This window comes from Denticeps clupeoides, unplaced genomic scaffold (assembly GCF_900700375.1).
Source record: "Denticeps clupeoides unplaced genomic scaffold, fDenClu1.1, whole genome shotgun sequence".
NCBI lineage: Eukaryota > Metazoa > Chordata > Actinopteri > Clupeiformes > Denticipitidae > Denticeps > Denticeps clupeoides.
In genome coordinates this window covers 1-19,990 of record NW_021629964.1, presented here as the reverse complement: position 1 = coordinate 19,990, position 19,990 = coordinate 1, and the positions used below count along the sequence as shown (strand labels likewise).

Below are 19,990 nucleotides of genomic sequence, written 5' to 3'. Positions count from 1 at the left end.
CATGGAGACCCCTCGTGCTCCAGCGCACAGGAAGTGAGCAACACCACAAAGAAAATGTCCCCCGCAACACCCCCAAACAGTAAAAACCCCCCAAAACCCCAAGTCCAAACATCTGTCCAACGGGGTCCAACTGGGTTCATTACACGACACAGCTAGAGCTGCTCATTACGGCCCTAAATAATTAATTTCACTCTAAATTAAATATATTTCCTCATCAGATTTTAATTAAAATGGCGGCGCCCCGTTCCTGATTGAGCGGGACGCCGCTCTTTTGGCGTATTTACGTGCGGCGCACGGGGAGATGGTCCGATTTCTTTTTTGGGGGAGTTAATTACAGGAGGTGATTAAGTCCCGTCAGCCTGGTGGCCGCCAACGTCCCCCGGCGAGGTCAGGCACTGCGGATTCCACAACTTAAATCTGTTTTTGCAAACTTCGCCATACTTTTGTCTGCACATTATGAAATTTAAATAATAAAAAAAAAAAAAAGACCCAGAAGATATGGACCAAAATGTAAAAAAAAAGTCATTATTCAGCTTCCCAATGCAGACTGTGCTGGAACCATCTTTCACTTCCATTTTCCGGCTCCATAAAATCCGATTTTGTTCCTCGTCCCCAAGCGAAATTTTATTTAATGATGTCACCATTTATATGCTAAACAGCAGCATGTTACATACAAACGTACGTAATAGAATTAGCTGGAAAGTGGCGTACAGAAAGAACACTCGTACTTATTAGGCATCAATACGTGTGGCGTTATTGAACATCGTGCATTAAACGACAAGGCAACAGCGTGCCCCGCCCGGCCCCGCCCAGCTCTTCTGACGGTGTGAGCTGCCGCCTGTCCCTGGATGATGGAGTGATGGATAAAAAAGACTGATGGAGGCAGGCCAGGTTACCGCGGCGATGCCGCCGGCTGTGATTGGACTCACCGATGAAGTACGCCAGCAGGAACACCAGCGTGACGGAGACCAGGATGGCGCTGACGGCCGCGCATTTCCAGTTGCAGTGCTTGTATGGCTTCTTCAGGCTGAAGGCGGGCCGGGAGAAGGTGGTGCGCGGCAGGGGCCGGGGCGGCGGCGAGTACACCGTGCTGGAGGTCAGAGGGTAACCCGGAGACGTGGTGCAGTACATCGGCGACGTCCCGCCCGGCTTGAACAGGAAGTGTCTGAGGGGGGAAGGATGAAGGCGTTTACAGTTGTCCTTCACCAATTTTGACTTTTCACCTCATTTATAAAACATCTCCGTGGTAACGCCGTCTCAGCAGGCCTGGTCGCAGCGGCCAATCGATATCAAATTTAATTTACAGCACGAGTGACCACAGCACATCCCTGCTAATGCACGCCGGCGCAGAGCTCCTGGAGGGACAGGGCGTCGCCGCATGCCGGCGATGGGCTGGGGAGGGCGTGGCCATTGGTCCTTTCTTTTTAATCTTTGATCTGGGGGAATGGGAATTATCTTTCCTGGATGGCAGCATGTAATGGGGGTGAAAATTACGGTGACGGCTGTCGGTTCTGCTACCCCGGCGTACGTTTCGATTGGCCGGGTGGAACAATAAGAAACGTGTGTCGGGGGTGGTGGAGCACGTTTTTGTGTGCCGCTGGTGAGATGGAACGAGGATGGGAGAACCCACGACAGAGATGACAAATGCAGCATGGCAAAGCAGATCCCGAGGCAGCGGGTGCGAGGGCGCGGCACGTACCCGTCGTTGTAAGCGCCGTCGCGGCGAGTGGTTGCCAGAATGTCCATCTCGATCAGGTTGTCCTGCAATGTCTCTAGGAATGTCTGCTTTGCTATGTTTCTACACACAGGTGGAGAGATGGACATGAAGCGGTTGAGTCGTGCATGCAGGGGGGTCGGGGTGGGGTGGGGGGGTCACAGAGACACAGTAAATAACCCCACGCCCACAAATAAACAAATAAACAAGCACCCAAAAAAATCAATACAGGCTCAAAGAGACGCACAATGACACACATCCCCAGTTCTGGTCCAGATCTCTAATCTAAACATCTAAACACCAAATTTGTGGGCATGATGAGGTCATCCCAGATATGCAATGATGCAAAAGGAGCATGCAATGGGCGTAATCAATCATCTCAAAACCTTCCGAAGATGCAGAATGGTGCATTCATAGCTGGAGCAAGGTGGGCTGCACCATTCCCCCCCCTCTCAGATGGCTGAGGAAAGGGCCATTATAAGACCATTAAGCGGGTCAGAATGACGGGCCCTGTTTTGGCGCCCTTGTGGAAATTGCTAATAGTTCCCATTTTTGTCGTGGAATTGAAATAATGGATGTTTTTTTAAGGGCGCGTTGATATGGCTGATAAATACAAATCCGCCGCGCTCTCCTGTTGCACATCCATCTCACGCCGCCATCTGTTCTCCGCCTCCGCTGGGAATACCTGCACGGGATTAACTTGGGGGGAATCTACGCTTAATCAGTCATTATGGCGCCGCGCATCCATCCACAAACTGGAATTAACGTTCATTTTCCTGTTGAGTGGACCGTCACACCGAAGTGAACCTGTCAGGGCCTGGACTGCGGCAGCGAGAATACAGCGACACGTCCAACATGCCATCACTCCGGAATAATGAACCCCAACAAGACGCCATTTCACAATTAAACAAGCTTCAATTTCTACCGTATAGAGACCGCTCTCTTTTTTTAAGTGAAAGTGACGTGATTGTCATTGTGAGACACCTTGGTGACAGGGGGCACCATGACTGGCGCCCGGGGAGCAGTGTGTGGGGACGGGACCTCAGTGGCGGCTCGGGGTTCGAACCCGCAACCTTCTGATTACGGGGCCGCTTCCTTAACCGCCAGGCCACCGCTACAACTATATTACTATATTAGTGTTCAACTATAAAAATCAACATTAGTAAATGCAAATAATGTATTTATTACTAATTAACAGGAAACTATTACAGTCAAGTAGCTGCTCTTTACCATTTTTTATAATAATTTGTTGATTATTTGTATATTATTTTTAACCATGTAGACTTGTTCTCTATAAAAACCTGAACCCGCCCGCACCCCCACACGAGTGCTGTGCCGCATCCAGCCCTGATTAGAATGGTTCAGATTGGTGACTTCTGCATGGTGCTCTGGTTTGGGGGAGCGGGGCGTGGTGGGGCGGAGCCTCAGCGGGCCCGCGTGTTGGAACAGGTGTCAGGCTAAATGACACTGTGACATTTGAAAGTGGAGCAGGGCTCAGCGATGCAGGAACCCGCCGGAACGTTTAATTAGCCGGGACTCACCTGGTCTCCAGGGGAATGTTGCTGTTGAGGAGCCAGTTGTCCGGGGCGCCGCCCGAGTCCTGCCCGCTGGCGGAACCCTCCGGCGGGTTGGAGCCGTCGTGGGGGGCGGGGCTGGGGTTGCTGCGGGGCGTGTAGCCGGTCCGGTTCAGGGAGTTGATGGAGGTGGCATGGTGCTGGCTGGGCGAGTGGGAGTGGGATATGGGGAGAGGTGGCGTCCGCAGGCGGGACTGGTTCTGGAACGTTCCTTCTGCAACAGGAGAGAAATAAACCACATGACTAGTTGACTGAGGCTGAAATATTAAGGTCATCATCATACAGTATATTTAAAAAATTCGGCATCGTGGCTTTTCTCCTAAATTGGACCAGAAGGTCATTACTGTGTTTTTATAGAGACTCGTACTAAACGTCCTGAAATTTTAATCATTTACATTTACGGCATTTACCAGACGCCCTTATCCAGAGCGACAGTAGTTACAGGGACAGTCCCCCCCTGGTGGGATTTGAACCTGTTACCCGCTAGGCTACTACCAGCCTTAATCGTTATTAAGGAAGCAGGTTTACCGCCTCGCACGTCCTTATCGCCTCCCTCCCCTCGCAGGACGTGTCACATCTGACAGGTATATTAGGCACCTGCGCCGGTGACAGCCGGTCATTACACCCGGCTCCAGATCCAGTTCCAGGCCTCGGACGCAGGATATGAAACATCCACCCCGGTGGAAGATAAAGGGCCGGTGTCCTTGGACTCCTTGTAGCAATTCATTTCCATATCTGCCCAGCCATTAATCAATCAGTGACCCACCGCCTCTGCACGCGCCGGCGAATCGCCGCTCCGCTTTACGGCCGCCGCAGTAAATCGCCACCGCATGGCAACTCCCATCAGGCCACTCTCCTCCGCCCATATTTATCAGCCGGCCTCCATCAGCGGCGCCCCACAAGGTCAGGCCTCCATAAAGCAGACGTGGCGGCCGGTTCGAAGCGGCTCTCCCGCAACACTCGGGGGAAAGGTGAGGGGAGGGGCTTCAGATGAACCCAGGGACCAGGGACGCCGAGAGGGAAGAAATGACGGCGTCACCGCGGATCCTTCAGCAACAGTTAACCTTCCTTCCCTTCTCCGCTCTCGCGGCAACAGTTCGGCGGAGAGAGGAGCGAGGGATGCTAATTTGCACCTACAGATTGGAGACGGGCCGCGTTCTCTGGCACGCCGCGCCGCGCCGCCAGTCATTACAGGACGTGGCTCCTGACACAATTCCAGATGCTTCTTTTTCATTCCCTTTCATTTCGGGCCGCAGTGCGGCATCATTTGTCATCGATGCTGACAGACGGCTCTTCACAAAGACGTGTCCTGGTGATTACTCAGAACCCTGCTGAAGCCGGGATGAAGCCCCGGTGTCCTCGCGAGCTCCCTTTCACTGGTCAACAAGGTCTGCAGAACCGTGGTGGAACCAAGGTCTGTTCCTGAGGCCTCCAGCAGCCAAGGAACCCATTCAATGCTGAGCGGTGTTCCATGTTCTCAGGACGGATGCAGCTTTATTTTGGAGGCGCCGCGCCGCAGAAGAAGTGATTCACCCGCGGTGATTCACCGGCGTCCTGAAGGGGAGAGACGCTCGGCTGAGACGGAGATGAGACGTGCCGATAACCTGCCCACCGCCTCGTATAACACAGAAATATTACAACGTCATCTGTTAATAAATCTGCCAAAATCATCTTTCAAGAAAATGTTGAGCATTTTATTGGGTTTGTGACCTTTTATTTCCCCAAATTAGAGTAACGAACATTTGAATGAACTGATGTCAGTTTCTGACTCAATTCACTTATCCATTAAAAGAAATGTGCAGATTTGTACAGATCATTTGTAATGGAATTGACTAAAGATCAATTTACGAATGTAATTAGTATACGTGGAGCTGGTACTAATGAGTAATTGAGAGCTGATTCTAAATGTTACTTCCTGACCTCCACCACATCTCCCCCAGCCATTACCGACAAAGTCTTCCGCAACTCGACACTCGCAGGCGTCAAACAGCCCGTCTCCAAGGACAGTCCCGTCCCCTCCGCCGATGGACGGATTCGCACAGGCCGCATGAATAATTGAACGACGAGCGCAGAGAACAAAGAAGGAAAGACACCGATGATCGATATCCATAATGTGCGAATGTGCAGAGGCTGGATACGGTGAGGACGCAGGGCTTCTCGCCACCGCAGCCACATCATTACCTGCGGGGTCGTGTCTGTACCCTGACCCGTACCAATCCTATTCACGCTATTTTACGGCACATCGGGTCAAAACGACCGTGAAAATGAAAAAGTAATGAATCACGGCAGAGATGCAAACATCCCGGAGTGAATAACGTGGCGGAGAGAGAGAGAGAAAAGCGCCCTTTAGTCTTTATTCTGTTGCATTTGCAAACCACACGGTTCCTGACCTTTCCGTGGTGAACGTTGCGGTCGTTATTGAAATTTGTCGAGCACGTACTACGCGTCCCCTAAGGTCCCCACATGCTGCACACGCCTTTTACGGAGCTAGTTACGGTTTTTCGGGAAGCCCAGACCCCAACATAAACTGCACATGCATGAGTATGAACCGGCGACAAATAAATACGTTCCGCGTCAGAGACCCCGCCCGACTGTTAATAAAAGCCTGCATTGCTGGACGGGTGTGGCATGCGCCGGTCCAGGAGCCGTGACGTTGTACATTTACAGCATTTACCAGACACCGTTATCCAGAACGACTTACAGTCAGTAGTTACAGGGACAGTTCCCCCCTGGAGACACTCAAGGGTGCAGTGGTGGCCTAGCGGTTAAGGAAGCGGCCCCGTAATCAGAAGGTTGCTGGTTCGAATCCCGATCCGCCAAGGTGCCACTGAGGTGCCACTGAGCAAAGCACCGTCCCCACACACTGCTCCCCGGGCGCCTGTCATGGTGCCCACTGCTCACTCAGGGTGATGGGTTAAGCAGAGGACAAATTTCACTGTGTGCACCGTGTGCTGTGCTGTATCACATGTGACAATCACTTCACTCTCTCTAACTCAGGGTTAAGTGTCCTGTTCAGGGACACGATGGTAGTAAGTGGGGTTTGAACCTGGGTCGAGTGTGTTACCCGCTAGGCTACTAACACTCTATTTACAGTACCCTACCACCCTTACAGTCAGTAGTTACAGGGACAGTCCCCCCCTGGACACACTCAGGGTTAAGTGTCCTGCTCAGGGACACGATGGTAGTAAGTGGGGTTTGAACCTGGGTCGAGTGTGTTAGCCGCTAGGCTACTACCACCCAGTTGTAGGGATTAAACCCTCATTTCAAATGCAAAAGCATCAGCGTCCCGGTCCTTTATTTCCCCTCCTTTCTGTCCCATGCTGCTGCGAATTAAAAGAGGCCGCGGAGGTGTCGGGGCGGGGCAGGCGCCCAGCGGGGATCCTGCGAGACCATCCGATTGGCTTCACTCCGCACGGGATTAACGGGAAGCACCGGGACAAGAGCGCAAGACGCACAGTCTGCATTTACCGTCCCCAGCGCAGAATCAACACCGTCGGCACAATGGTGCACATTCATCAAGGCGCGCCGGGACGGGCTCTTTAACCTCTCCGCGTTCGAAGCTTACACACTGCGGATCGGGGGGACGTCTGGAACACGGAACGCGCCAGGAGCAGAGGCCACAAAACAAACGGGCAAGGTGCATTATGGGCCCGAGTCCCGCTGAATCTGAGCATGAAAACACGGGCTGCTGGGAAATGGCCTCGGACCGGCATCAATGGCCCATTGGGTGGTTTAAGTGCCTTTCTCCTTCTAATTGGGCCCTTGTGCTGACAGCAGCGCGGCAAACACGGTGGCCCAACAATGGAAGTGACGAAGCCGGAGCCTTTCAGAAAGGTGCATTTGCATAAGTTGTCTGTTATTTACATGCAATTTCAGATGCGACAACCTTTATTCCTTTGTGACGGTGCAGCGCTGATAGAGAGAGAGAGAGAGAGAGAGAGAGAGAGAATAAAAAAAGAAACCACACTGCAATAAAACTTCGCCCCCGGCACCAGACCCCAGCCGATACTTTATTAATACAGACAATCAGCGCTGAAAAACCAGCGCAGAGCAACCCGGCATCCGTCACCGCCAGCCCAGGACCAAAACCTTCACGCTTAGGTGTCACCAGGGCCGCCGTGCCGGGAACTGCAGGAGCTTCGCGCTGGAATGGCGGCTCCTGGCAGCAGGCGGTCCCGGCTGCTAAAGAGATTCGGAGCACTTTGGAGTTTGATGTAATTCCAGCCGGTGGGTGGTTAACTTGAAAAGCTTCATGTATTATTTAAAGTCCTTCTTTTTTATTTTATTTTTTGTTCTCTGCACTCTGAGCCTCTGGGTTTTAAAAAAGGAGAAAATAACGCAGCCATTGTGCATTGTTCATTAGTCACGATGGCCTGCTGGGGTGCGGCCGGGTGGAAGACGCCCATCCAGGACTTCTCCTTCCCGCCCTAACTCACCACACCATCTCCACATTACCTGCATTCCAACACTCCAGCGTTCCCCAACTCACGTTAACTCAACGAACTCAGCTGGGGATGAGTTAATGAGGAACATTCATGAGAATTTTACATTAAAACAAGAGTAATTACACGCTCCTCAGATACAGAGAGCAACATCCACAGAGCAAAATGCCACGAAAAAGGGGGATAAACCAAAAAAGCAGCCCAGGTCCACAACCTGCCATTTTATGAACAGGATGACAAGGGTGATAAAAACGTGGAGTTACTATGGACCTCAGACGCCGCAGCCCTGAAGAAAAATGGATTATCACGCTTTAAATATTTGATGGCTTCCTCGCGGCTGCGTTTCTAATGTTCGTCGGTTCTGGAGAACGATTCCAGGATGACGATGAATGAAAATTAATGTCGCTTATGTCGGAATAATGTGCGGAATAAGCTGCTGTGGACTTTCCACAACTTGAAGCACCCCTCCATCCACCATAAAATCCGTCTCCCACATCTCCATCACGCTGCTTCCCTGAGCACACAGGCCCGGGGCGTCCAAAAACCCCATAACTCAACCCGTCACATCTCCATCCTGCCTGCACTAAACAACGAGCAGAGATCAGAGAGCAGGTCACATGGTCTCGAGCCGCCAGCAGAAGTTTGAAGACCAACTCACCGTCAGCGAGCGCAGCGGCTGGAGCTTTAACTAAGAAAGAACCGGGGCCAAATTCATCTTCGGAGCCCGAGTCCCGGGCTGGCTCAGCCACACAGTTGCCTAGCAACCTTCCCGGGCTGCCATTGGCTGAAAGAGAAGGGGGCGGGTAGAGGGACTCGACGGGGGAGGAGGAGACGGAGGAGCAATGCTGGGGCGGACCTGCGAATGGGGGGAGAGAAATAAAAAGCACTCAGCAGCTGAGACTCGCCCCCCGGATGGCAGGAACAAAGTCTTCTGTCTTTCATCTCCTCACGTTGTTCCCCAGCTCCTTTGTTTCATAATCGTTTATTCCCTTTATTTTCTACCAATTTAGCTCAGAAAGACAGAAGAACTTTGCTGGCAAAGCAACGTTAAAAACTGAGCACAGAAATGCACTGAAAAGGCAAACCACCTGTAATTAAGACACCAAAAATGGTTTAGAGCACAAACCATCACCTGTGTGGGTTCGAGTTCAGCTCTGAAACGGGTTCAAAAAGCCAGAAACTAGTTATTGTGTTGAGGCCGATGGCAACTTGAGGCAAACTTTTCAAAGTTCTGAAATGTAGACACACAGACACACTCACACTGCAATAAATAAAGATAAACGCCGTCTTCACAGGTCTGGTTCCCCTGCTGCATGTGGGCGGGGCATGTGGGCGGGGCTACAAACCGAATAGGCACACCTCTCTACTGCACAGGGATTTTCGGGTGAATGATATCATGGCGTCCATGTTGGATCCATTTATTTCTCCTGCCACGGTGATCACAGGAAGGCGCATCCTCTGCACTGCTGCTAATAAAGTTTTATTAATGCCGCAGCCTCCGCGGCGGCATCGGCACACAACGTGAAGCACCAGCAGCCCCCAACCCAAGGAGATCGGCAGAAGGTCCATTTCTGAAGCACATTCTGTGCTGATTCGGTGGCAATTAAGAGGCAATTAACAAAATTAACAGTAACTGCGGCAAAACAAGCCCAACGCACCCCACTGTCACCGGCTCATGGCGTACATGTAATTACCGAGTGCACCCCATTAATCAGCACGGCGTGAAACGCGACTCCACAGGGCAGAGTAAACGCGCGTCCCCGCGTTAATATTACGCACACAAACACATGGAAAAATTCTATTTATAAAGCAATAAAACTGCACGGCCATCAGCACTGATAATACAAGGACGCCTGGGATAGAAGATATTTATCAAAATCACATTCAACAAGAAAAACCTTGACTATCCACAGACGTGGTTCTTGTACATCTGAAATACATTTTATTTTCAGGCATTATTCACATTATTTTCATATACAGTATTTATCATGACATTCGTGACTTTAAAACAGTAATAACTTTTTTTGATAATCATATTGCAGGCATATTTGGGGCAGTGGTGGCCTGTAACCGGAAGGTGGTGGGTTCGATCCTGAGCCGCCAAGGTGCCAATGAGGTCCCCTTGATGAAGGTCCCGTCCCCACACGCTGCTCCCCGGGCGCCTGTCATGGTGCCCACTGCTCACCAAGGGTGACGGTTAAATACAGAGGACACGTTTCACCGCGTCACCGTGTGCTGTGCTGCAGTGTCTCACAATGACAATCACGTCACTTTCACATATTCATTTCAAAAGATATTATGAATATCAAATATCGAGATTCTGATAAACAGCAGAGTCGATGATTTCTATGAACTGAAAGCGAAACGATTGTCATTGTGCTGCACAGCGCACAGCGACACAGTGAAACGTGTCCTCTGTATTCAACCATCACCCTTGGTGAGCATTGGGCACCATGACAGACGCCCGGGGAGCAGCGTGTGGGGACGGTGCTTTGCTCAGTGGCACCTCGATCCCACCACCTTCCAGTTACAAGTCCGCTTCTTTACCCGCAAGGTCCCCACTGCCCCACTATCTATCATCTTTTTGTCTAATTGCGCTGACATTTAAAGGAATCTGTGAACGTGGACGTGTCTGTGAGGGCCATGTTCTTTGTACAGGACTAGATTGTGTTAATTACGAGCGTTATGAGCCTCTCTGCCCGCGGCGACCACCACCGTCTGATATCAGGTTGTGAGGCGAATAGGAAGCCAGCAGGAGACTGACCCTATTGTCTCACGCAGGCGGCAGCGTGCCGTCCCGGGGGACGCGATCTGAAATGAAACGGAAAGGTAAACTCATTCATTTCCACTCCATTCAGATTCCTTCCATTTACTGAAGAGGGGGGAAGAAAAACAATCCCATCAGCTTTGTGCTCGCAAATGAAAAATCTTCCCCGCATCATTTTTTATCCACACAGGAAACAAAAAAAGGGCCCAAGTCCTCTAAAAGTAGTCAAAGTCATTGGGAGAAATGAAAATATGTTGCACTTTCCCGCTCCGAGCACAATTTGTCTTGCAGACAAAGCTTTTTTCCGGGGCGTCTCGCAGTGCTTAATTATTCGCCGCATGGGTAATTCATTCCCGTCCAGCATTCCTGCGTGCGTTCAGAGCTCGGGCTCCGGGTGCGAGCCAGGGCCCAACACGGTTGGTGGTCCCGTTTCAGAAGTCCGGGCCACTCCTCCTCCAGAGGCGCGTCCTTCAGACCCCAGTTCAGACCCCCCTCCAGCCCCATCTCCAACCAGCGGGGGCCAGGGGTCTCCATCGACTCACACGGAGCCTAATTGAATGACCCTGGTAACCAAACCAAGTGAAGCCGCAGGAAAAGGGACTGAGGGCCAACTGCAGTGTCGCTATGGTTACTCGCTGTATCACCAGCTGCCCTCCCCGGAGTCCTGGCCGAACATCGACAGGGAACAACAACCCAAACCACTGAGCAGAATAACAAGGGGGAGACTCCAGCGGCATCTGAGTCTGAGTGTGCGGCCTGTGTACCTTCACGAAATTTAAACGTCCTCGCAAACATTATAAAAATGTTGTTGGTTCGCACGAAGAAATCTAGATCAGCAGTGAGTGATCTGTAACGTGTAGATCTACACCATGGAAAACATCTCAGGTCTTCAGTGTATAGATCTGGATTGAGCACTTGTGACCATTAGCATGTAGATCTAAACTGTCTAGAAGGACATGAGGACAGTTAATGCAACAAGCTGCTGCTCCCAACATGATAAATAACAAGCAAAATCAATGAAGCTTTCAACTAGCCCTGTATTCCCAGGCCACTTCAGACACTCAATAAATTGTGTCAATGCTGTCAATTTGCTCATTTTGTGTGTGTGTGTGTGTGTGTGTGTGCGTGTGTGCACGCACATAACATACATGTGCATCCACAACATTCACACAGCCGCAGGCCAGGCCACTTTCCAGTGTGTATTAATCAAAAGAAAGTGGGGGCGGGGTTTCAGCCAACAGAAAACAGACTGGCAATTGGAAGAGATGATAATGGAATGGGACAAGGTCACATTTTTTTTTTACAGCATTTATCAGACGCCCTTATCCAGAGCGACTTACAACCAGTAGTTACAGGGACAGTCTCCCTGGAGCAATTTAGGGTTAAGTGTCTTGCTCAGGGACACAATGGTAGTAAGTGGGATTCGAACCCGGGTCTTCTGGTTCATAGGCGAGTGTGTTACCCACTAGGCTACTACCACCCTACTACTACCTACCACAAGGTCAAAGTGTGTGATCCAGGAACAGTGTCATCTACAGGTTTCTAGTAGGTCTTCTGAACAGTTACTGTGTATAAAACTGATGTGAGGTCAGTGGTGGTGGCCATTCCCCGTCCGTCCCTCTGTTGGTTATTAAACAAAACCCACCCAACAGGAACCCTGCCCACGACTTTGGGACTTCACCTTCTTACAGACCGTACCGCACAGTACACGACAGGAACAATTAACAGAATCGGTCCAAACAATAGTGAAAAGTGCATTTTCATGGACCCGGTCCCAAATTCAGCCTCGCTGATTTACTCCTGATGATTGGTGCAGATCTATATCCCTCAAAACAATGATCCTAAAAGATGTGCATAAATATCATGCACACAATATCTACTTTTATACATGTAAACTTATAATGCACCATCCAATTTACTGATCTCATAATAACTGGTGACCATGTGCTAAATTCTTCATGCTGCAAAGGTGGATTTGATCCTTTGCCCTCGCAATTAAGTCCTCAAATCGTCCAAAAACACAGAGCGGTCCCTGCATGGCAGGTAAAGACCGTGCAGCCTCCACCATCCCTCATCACACGCCGTCTGGATCGGCCCGTGCGCCGCAGGGAGGAACCCAGCGTGCATAAAGACATAATCGTTTTAAGGGCCGCTGCATGGCCATTTTGCACATGCTCCTCTCGTCCCCACACTCCATCACTCAGGGACGTGCTCCAGTCGCCGAGCGTGTTCCATCAGAGCATCCATCTGCGGCGAGGCGCCCCGTTTTACGACGACCACACCTTCGCCATCCACTCGGCCCGAGGAATTGACTGTTCCAGACGAGCCTCGATCACGCAAACAAGCGACCGCAGCACCGGGGAGGAAGTCAGAAAATGGCTTCACAAATGGACCGTCATCGGAAAAGGAATAACTTTCTCCTGACCAAGCCATCTAGCTGGACGGAATCAATATCATCATTTTTGAGTGGCGCGGTGATGTACGAGCACGCCCAAAACAAACAGTAAATAGCCATAAAAGTTTTCCTTTATAGACGAGGCCGGCCATTACAGAGAGAATGGAAATAAAAATCCCCTTTAACGGCCACAGGGCCACGAGGCCTGACTCTCCGCACCACACCCGGCCTGCTTCCACCCCATTAGTCAGAGAGTCGTCAACAGAAGCCCAATCGTAATAATTAGGCGAGACTGCGCTGCAATTCTGCTTTTAATGGCCGCAATCGTCAAAATATATTATACTGCTACTATTTATTTGACAAAAAGCCCTAAAATGAAGACAATTAAAGACATCAGTAGGTTCCATCTGACTTTCTGTAGAATTTTATTCAATTTCCAAAATATGTCAATACGTGACCACGCCCACTACCAACACCAGCGTAAAGATTACCAGGACTTTAATTAGGGTTAACATCTCGTCTCCCAAATCCAGCTACTTTCACCACCGTTCTCCTGATGGAAGAACTTGTCATTTTCACTAAAATACCATCAGCCAGTAAAGTACGATGTTCCTTCACTGCCAGTCAGAGAACCAGTATGATAGAACGCCAGCATGCAGGTAACCTTTAAACGAGGCACTAATTATCCCATCCAGACCCCGATTACAGAGCCAATCGGCTCCATTAATTAGTGAATTAATAAGAGAGGAACGCTGCACACACCCCGGGCCGTGACAGATAGGCCCTTTGTGCAGCTCTGATGCGCGATGCGCAGCTGCAGCGTAACTGGCAGCGCGTGAAGGCCATATATAAATCTGGCGGAAGAGCGTTGCCGTCGCCTGCATGGCGCGAATAACAGACTACAGAACCAGAACAGCGGCCACGGCGGCTGTCCCTCGACAAGACCCCAGTCTCCACGGCTGCAGTCTCTGTCCAAAGCACGCTTTTCACTCCTTTCATTCGTTTGGAGGCGCGACTCGGCCCTGCGATCCTCTGCTGGTCCGAGTGGCGCCATGTTTGAAACATAAAGTGGGCGGGGCTTGTGTATGACTGACCGCATTTAGAACAGTTTCGTTACAAACCTTTTTTAAATTTGAAGGAACGTCTCAGGAAGACAGGGCCTGGTGTGATTTGGCCTCCAGGTTTTTCCGTCTGATCTGAAATCGAGTCTCGTATTGATGTTTGAGAAGAGCTGCCATGTCGTGACAACCGCCTGACGTCCACAAATCCCACCAAGAAAACCCCCCACTCAGGCAAGTACGAGCGGCGGATCTCTTTCAACAGCTTCCAGCAGACGTGGAGACGTGAGTGTCCTCTCTGCAGCGCGCCGCCTCCGAGCAACAGAACGTTCCAGCGAGCGTCCCCTCGTTCCAGCCCGACATCCCACGCGGAGTGGCCTACAAAAAAGTGCCTAATCTCATCCACGCCTACACGTCCACAATTCTCCTGATGCTGTCAGGCTTCAAAGTACAGCCGTGTTAATCGCCGTTAAACACATGTTCCTGCGCGTTCTAGACACGTTCACAGCGCGACTTCTGATACTACACGCACGTTCTAGACAAAAAACACGTTACTACACACAGGTTCAGGACAAAAAACACGTTACTAAACACACATTCTAGACAAAAAACCCGTTACTACACGAACGTTCTAGACAAAAAACACGTTACTACACGCACGTTCTAGACAAAAAACACGTTACTACACACAGGTTCTAGACAAAAAACACGTTACTACACGCACGTTCTAGACAAAAAACACGTTACTACACGCACGTTCTAGACAAAAAACACGTTACTACACACAGGTTCTAGACAAAAAACACGTTACTACACACAGGTTCTAGACAAAAAACACGTTACTACACGCACGTTCTAGACAAAAAACACGTTACTACACGCACGTTCTAGACAAAAAACACGTTACTACACACAGGTTCTAGACAAAAAACACGTTACTACACACAGGTTCTAGACAAAAAACACGTTACTACACGCACGTTCTAGACAAAAAACACGTTACTACACACAGGTTCTAGACAAAAAACACGTTACTACACACAGGTTCTAGACAAAAAACACGTTACTACACGCACGTTCTAGACAAAAAACACGTTACTACACGCACGTTCTAGACAAAAAACACGTTACTACACGCACGTTCTAGACAAAAAACACGTTACTACACGCACGTTCTAGACAAAAAACACGTTACTACACACAGGTTCTAGACAAAAAACACGTTACTACACACAGGTTCAGGACAAAAAACACGTTACTACACGCACGTTCTAGACAAAAAACACATTACTACACACAGGTTCTAGACAAAATACACGTTACTACACGCACGTTCTAGACAAAAAACACGTTACTACACGCACGTTCTAGACAAAAAACACGTTACTACACGCACGTTCTAGACAAAAAACACATTACTAAACACACATTCTAGACAAAAAACACGTTACTACACGCACGTTCTAGACAAAAAACACGTTACTACACACAGGTTCTAGACAAAAAACACGTTACTACACACAGGTTCAGGACAAAAAACACGTTACTAAACACACATTCTAGACAAACAAGACGTTCACAGCGCGACTTCTGATACTACACGCACGTTCTAGACAAAAAACACGTTACTACACGCACGTTCTAGACAAAAAACACGTTACTACACACAGGTTCAGGACAAAAAACACGTTACTACACGCACGTTCTAGACAAAAAACACATTACTAAACACACGTTCTAGAAAAACAAGACGTTCACAGCGCGACTTCTGATACTACACGCACGTTCTAGACAAAAAACACGTTACTACACACAGGTTCAGGACAAAAAACACGTTACTAAACACACATTCTAGACAAACAAGACGTTCACAGCGCGACTTCTGATACTACACGCACGTTCTAGACAAAAAACACGTTACTACACGCACGTTCTAGACAAAAAACACGTTACTACACACAGGTTCAGGACAAAAAACACGTTACTAAACACACATTCTAGACAAACAAGACGTTCACAGCGCGACTTCTGATACTACACGCACGTTCTAGACAAAAAACACGTTATTACACGCACGTTCTAGACAAAAAACACGTTACTACACGCACGTTCTAGACAAAAAACACGTTACTACACGCACGTTCTAGACAAAAAACACGTTACTACACGCACGTTCTAGACAAAAAACCCGTTACTACACACACGTTCTAGACAAAAAACACGTTACTACACGCACGTTCTAGACAAAAAACACGTTACTACACACAGGTTCAGGACAAAAAACACGTTACTAAACACACATTCTAGACAAACATGACGTTAACAGCGCGACTTCTGATACTACACGCACATTCTAGACAAAAAACACGTTACTACACGCACGTTCTAGACAAAAAACACGTTACTACACGCACGTTCTAGACAAAAAAAACCGTTACTACACACACGTTCTAGACAAAAAACACGTTACTACACGCACGTTCTAGACAAAAAACACATTACTAAACACACGTTCAAGAAAAACAAGACGTTCACAGCGCGACTTCTGATACTACACGCACGTTCTAGACAAAAAACACGTTACTACACACAGGTTCAGGACAAAAAACACGTTACTAAACACACATTCTAGACAAACAAGACTTCTGATACTACATGCACGTTCTAGACAAAAAACACGTTACTACATGCACGTTCTAGACAAAAAACACGTTACTACACGCACGTTCTAGACAAAAAACACATTACTAAACACACGTTCTAGAAAAACAAGACGTTCACAGCGCGACTTCTGATACTACACGCACGTTCTAGACAAAAAACACGTTACTACACACAGGTTCAGGACAAAAAACACGTTACTAAACACACATTCTAGACAAAAAACACGTTACTACACGCACGTTCTAGACAAAAAACACGTTACTACACGCACGTTCTAGACAAAAAACACGTTACTACACGCACGTTCTAGACAAAAAACACGTTACTACACGCACGTTCTAGACAAAAAACACGTTACTACACACAGGTTCAGGACAAAAAATATGTTACTACATGCACGTTCTAGACAATAAACACGTTACAAAACAAACATTCTAGACAAAAAACACGTTAATACACGCACGTTCTAGACAAAAAACACGTTACTACACGCACGTTCTAGACAAAAAACACGTTACTACACACAGGTTCTAGACAAAAAAAACACGTTACTAAACACACATTCTAGACAAACAAGACGTTCACAGCGCGACTTCTGATACTACACGCACGTTCTAGACAAAAAACACGTTACTACACGCACGTTCTAGACAAAAAACACGTTACTACACACAGGTTCTAGACAAAAAACACGTTACAAAACACACATTTTAGACAAAAAACATGTTACTACATGCACGTTCTAGACAAAAAACACGTTACTAAACACACATTTTAGACAAAAAACACGTTACTACACGCACGTTCTAGACAAAAAACACGTTACTACACGCACGTTCTAGACAAAAAACACGTTACTACACGCACGTTCTAGACAAAAAACACATTACTAAACACACGTTCTAGAAAAACAAGACGTTCACAGCGCGACTTCTGATACTACACGCACGTTCTAGACAAAAAACACGTTACTACACACAGGTTCAGGACAAAAAACACGTTACTAAACACACATTCTAGACAAAAAACACGTTACTACACGCACGTTCTAGACAAAAAACACGTTACTACACGCACGTTCTAGACAAAAAACACGTTACTACACGCACGTTCTAGACAAAAAACACGTTACTACACGCACGTTCTAGACAAAAAACACGTTACTACACACAGGTTCAGGACAAAAAATATGTTACTACATGCACGTTCTAGACAATAAACACGTTACAAAACAAACATTCTAGACAAAAAACACGTTAATACACGCACGTTCTAGACAAAAAACACGTTACTACACGCACGTTCTAGACAAAAAACACGTTACTACACACAGGTTCTAGACAAAAAAACACGTTACTAAACACACATTCTAGACAAACAAGACGTTCACAGCGCGACTTCTGATACTACACGCACGTTCTAGACAAAAACACGTTACTACACGCACGTTCTAGACAAAAAACACGTTACTACACACAGGTTCTAGACAAAAAACACGTTACAAAACACACATTTTAGACAAAAAACATGTTACTACATGCACGTTCTAGACAAAAAACACGTTACTAAACACACATTCTAGACAAAAAACATGTTAATACACGCACGTTCTAGACAAAAAACACGTTACTACACGCACGTTCTAGACAAAAAACACGTTACTACACAAGGGTTCTAGACAAAAAACACATTACTAAACACACATTCTAGACAAAAAACACGTTACTACACGCACGTTCTAGACAAAACACACGTTACTAAACACACGTTCTAAAAAAACAACATGTTCACAGCTCGACTTCTGATACTAAACACACATTCTCAACAAATAAGACAAACACACATTCTCAACAAATAAAACGTTCACAGCTCGACTTCTAATACTACACGCATGTTCTAGACAAATAAGACATTCACAGCTCAACTTCTGATACTACACACATGTTCTAGACAAATAACACGGTCACAGCTCGACTCCTCATACTATACGCATGTTCTAGACAAATAACACGGTCACAGCTCGACTTTTGATACCACACGCATGTTCTAGACAAATAACACGTTACTACACGCACGTTCTAGACAAAAAAAACACGTTACTACACGCATGTTCTAGACAAAAAACACGTTACTAAACACACGTTCTAAAAAAACAACATGTTCACAGCTCGACTTCTGATGCTAAACACACATTCTCAACAAATAAAACGTTCACAGCTCGACTTCTAATACTACACGCATGTTCTAGACAAATAACACATTCACAGCTTCACTTCTAATACTACACACATGTTCTAGACAAATAACACGTTCACAGCTCAACTTCTAATACTACACGCACGTTCTAGACATAACACGTTCACAGCTCGACTTCTGATATAACACGCATGTTCTAGACAAATAACACGTTTACAGCTCGACTTCTGATACTAAACACACGTTCTCAACAAATAAGACGTTCACAGCTCAACTTCTAATACTACACGCACGTCCTAGACAAATAACACGTTCACAGCTCAACTTCTAATACTACACGCATGTTCTCACTAAATAACACATTCACAGCTCCACTTCTGATATAACACGCATTTTCTAGACAAATAACACATTTACAGCTCAACTCCTGACACTAAACACATGTTCTAGACAAAAAACACGTTCACAGCTCAACTTCTGATACTAAACACACGTTCTAGACAAAAAACACGTTCACAGCTCGACTTCTGATACTAAACACACGTTCTAGAAAAAAAAACACGTTCACAGCTCGACTTCTGATATTACACGCAAGTTCTAGACAAATAACACGTTACTACACGCACGTTCTAGACAAAAAACACGTTACTACGCGCACGTTCTAGACAAATAACACGTTCACAGCTCAACTTCTAATACTACACGCATGTTCTAGACAAATAACATGTTCACAGCTCAACTTCTAATGCTACACGCATGTTCTCACTAAATAACACGTTCACAGCTCCACTTCTGATATAACACGCAATTTCAAGACAAATAACACATTTACAGCTCGACGTCTGATACTTAAGACATGTTCTCAAAAAAATAAGATGTTCACAGCTCGACTTCTGATACTACATGCATGTTCTAGACAAATAACACGTTTACAGCTCAACTCCTGATACTAAACACACGTTCTAGACAAAAAAACACGTTCACTGCTCAACTTCTGATACTAAACACACGTTCTAGAAAAAAAACACGTTCAAAGCTCGACTTCTGATTCTACACGCATGTTCTAGACAAATAACACATTCACAGCTCCACTTCTAATGCTACACACATGTTCTAGACAAATAACACATTCACAGCTCAACTTCTGATACTACACACATGTTCTAGACAAATAACACTG

The 19,990-nt window shown here is 47.4% G+C and overlaps 1 protein-coding gene across 1 annotated transcript in view; it reads right to left on the bottom strand.

Annotated features, from left to right (window-relative positions):
• LOC114778467 (teneurin-4-like) overlaps window positions 1-11,031 on the bottom strand; it is a 28,940-nt gene extending 17,909 nt beyond the window's left edge. The window contains exons 1-5 of the mRNA XM_028967124.1: window positions 10,911-11,031; window positions 8,389-8,586; window positions 3,256-3,502; window positions 1,700-1,798; window positions 930-1,165 (exon numbers count right to left, since the gene is read on the bottom strand). Coding sequence (XP_028822957.1) covers window positions 930-1,165; window positions 1,700-1,798; window positions 3,256-3,502; window positions 8,389-8,586; window positions 10,911-11,031 — 901 coding nt within the window. The remainder of the gene's footprint in view (window positions 1-929; window positions 1,166-1,699; window positions 1,799-3,255; window positions 3,503-8,388; window positions 8,587-10,910) is intronic.
• Between the last annotated feature and the right edge of the window lie 8,959 nt (window positions 11,032-19,990).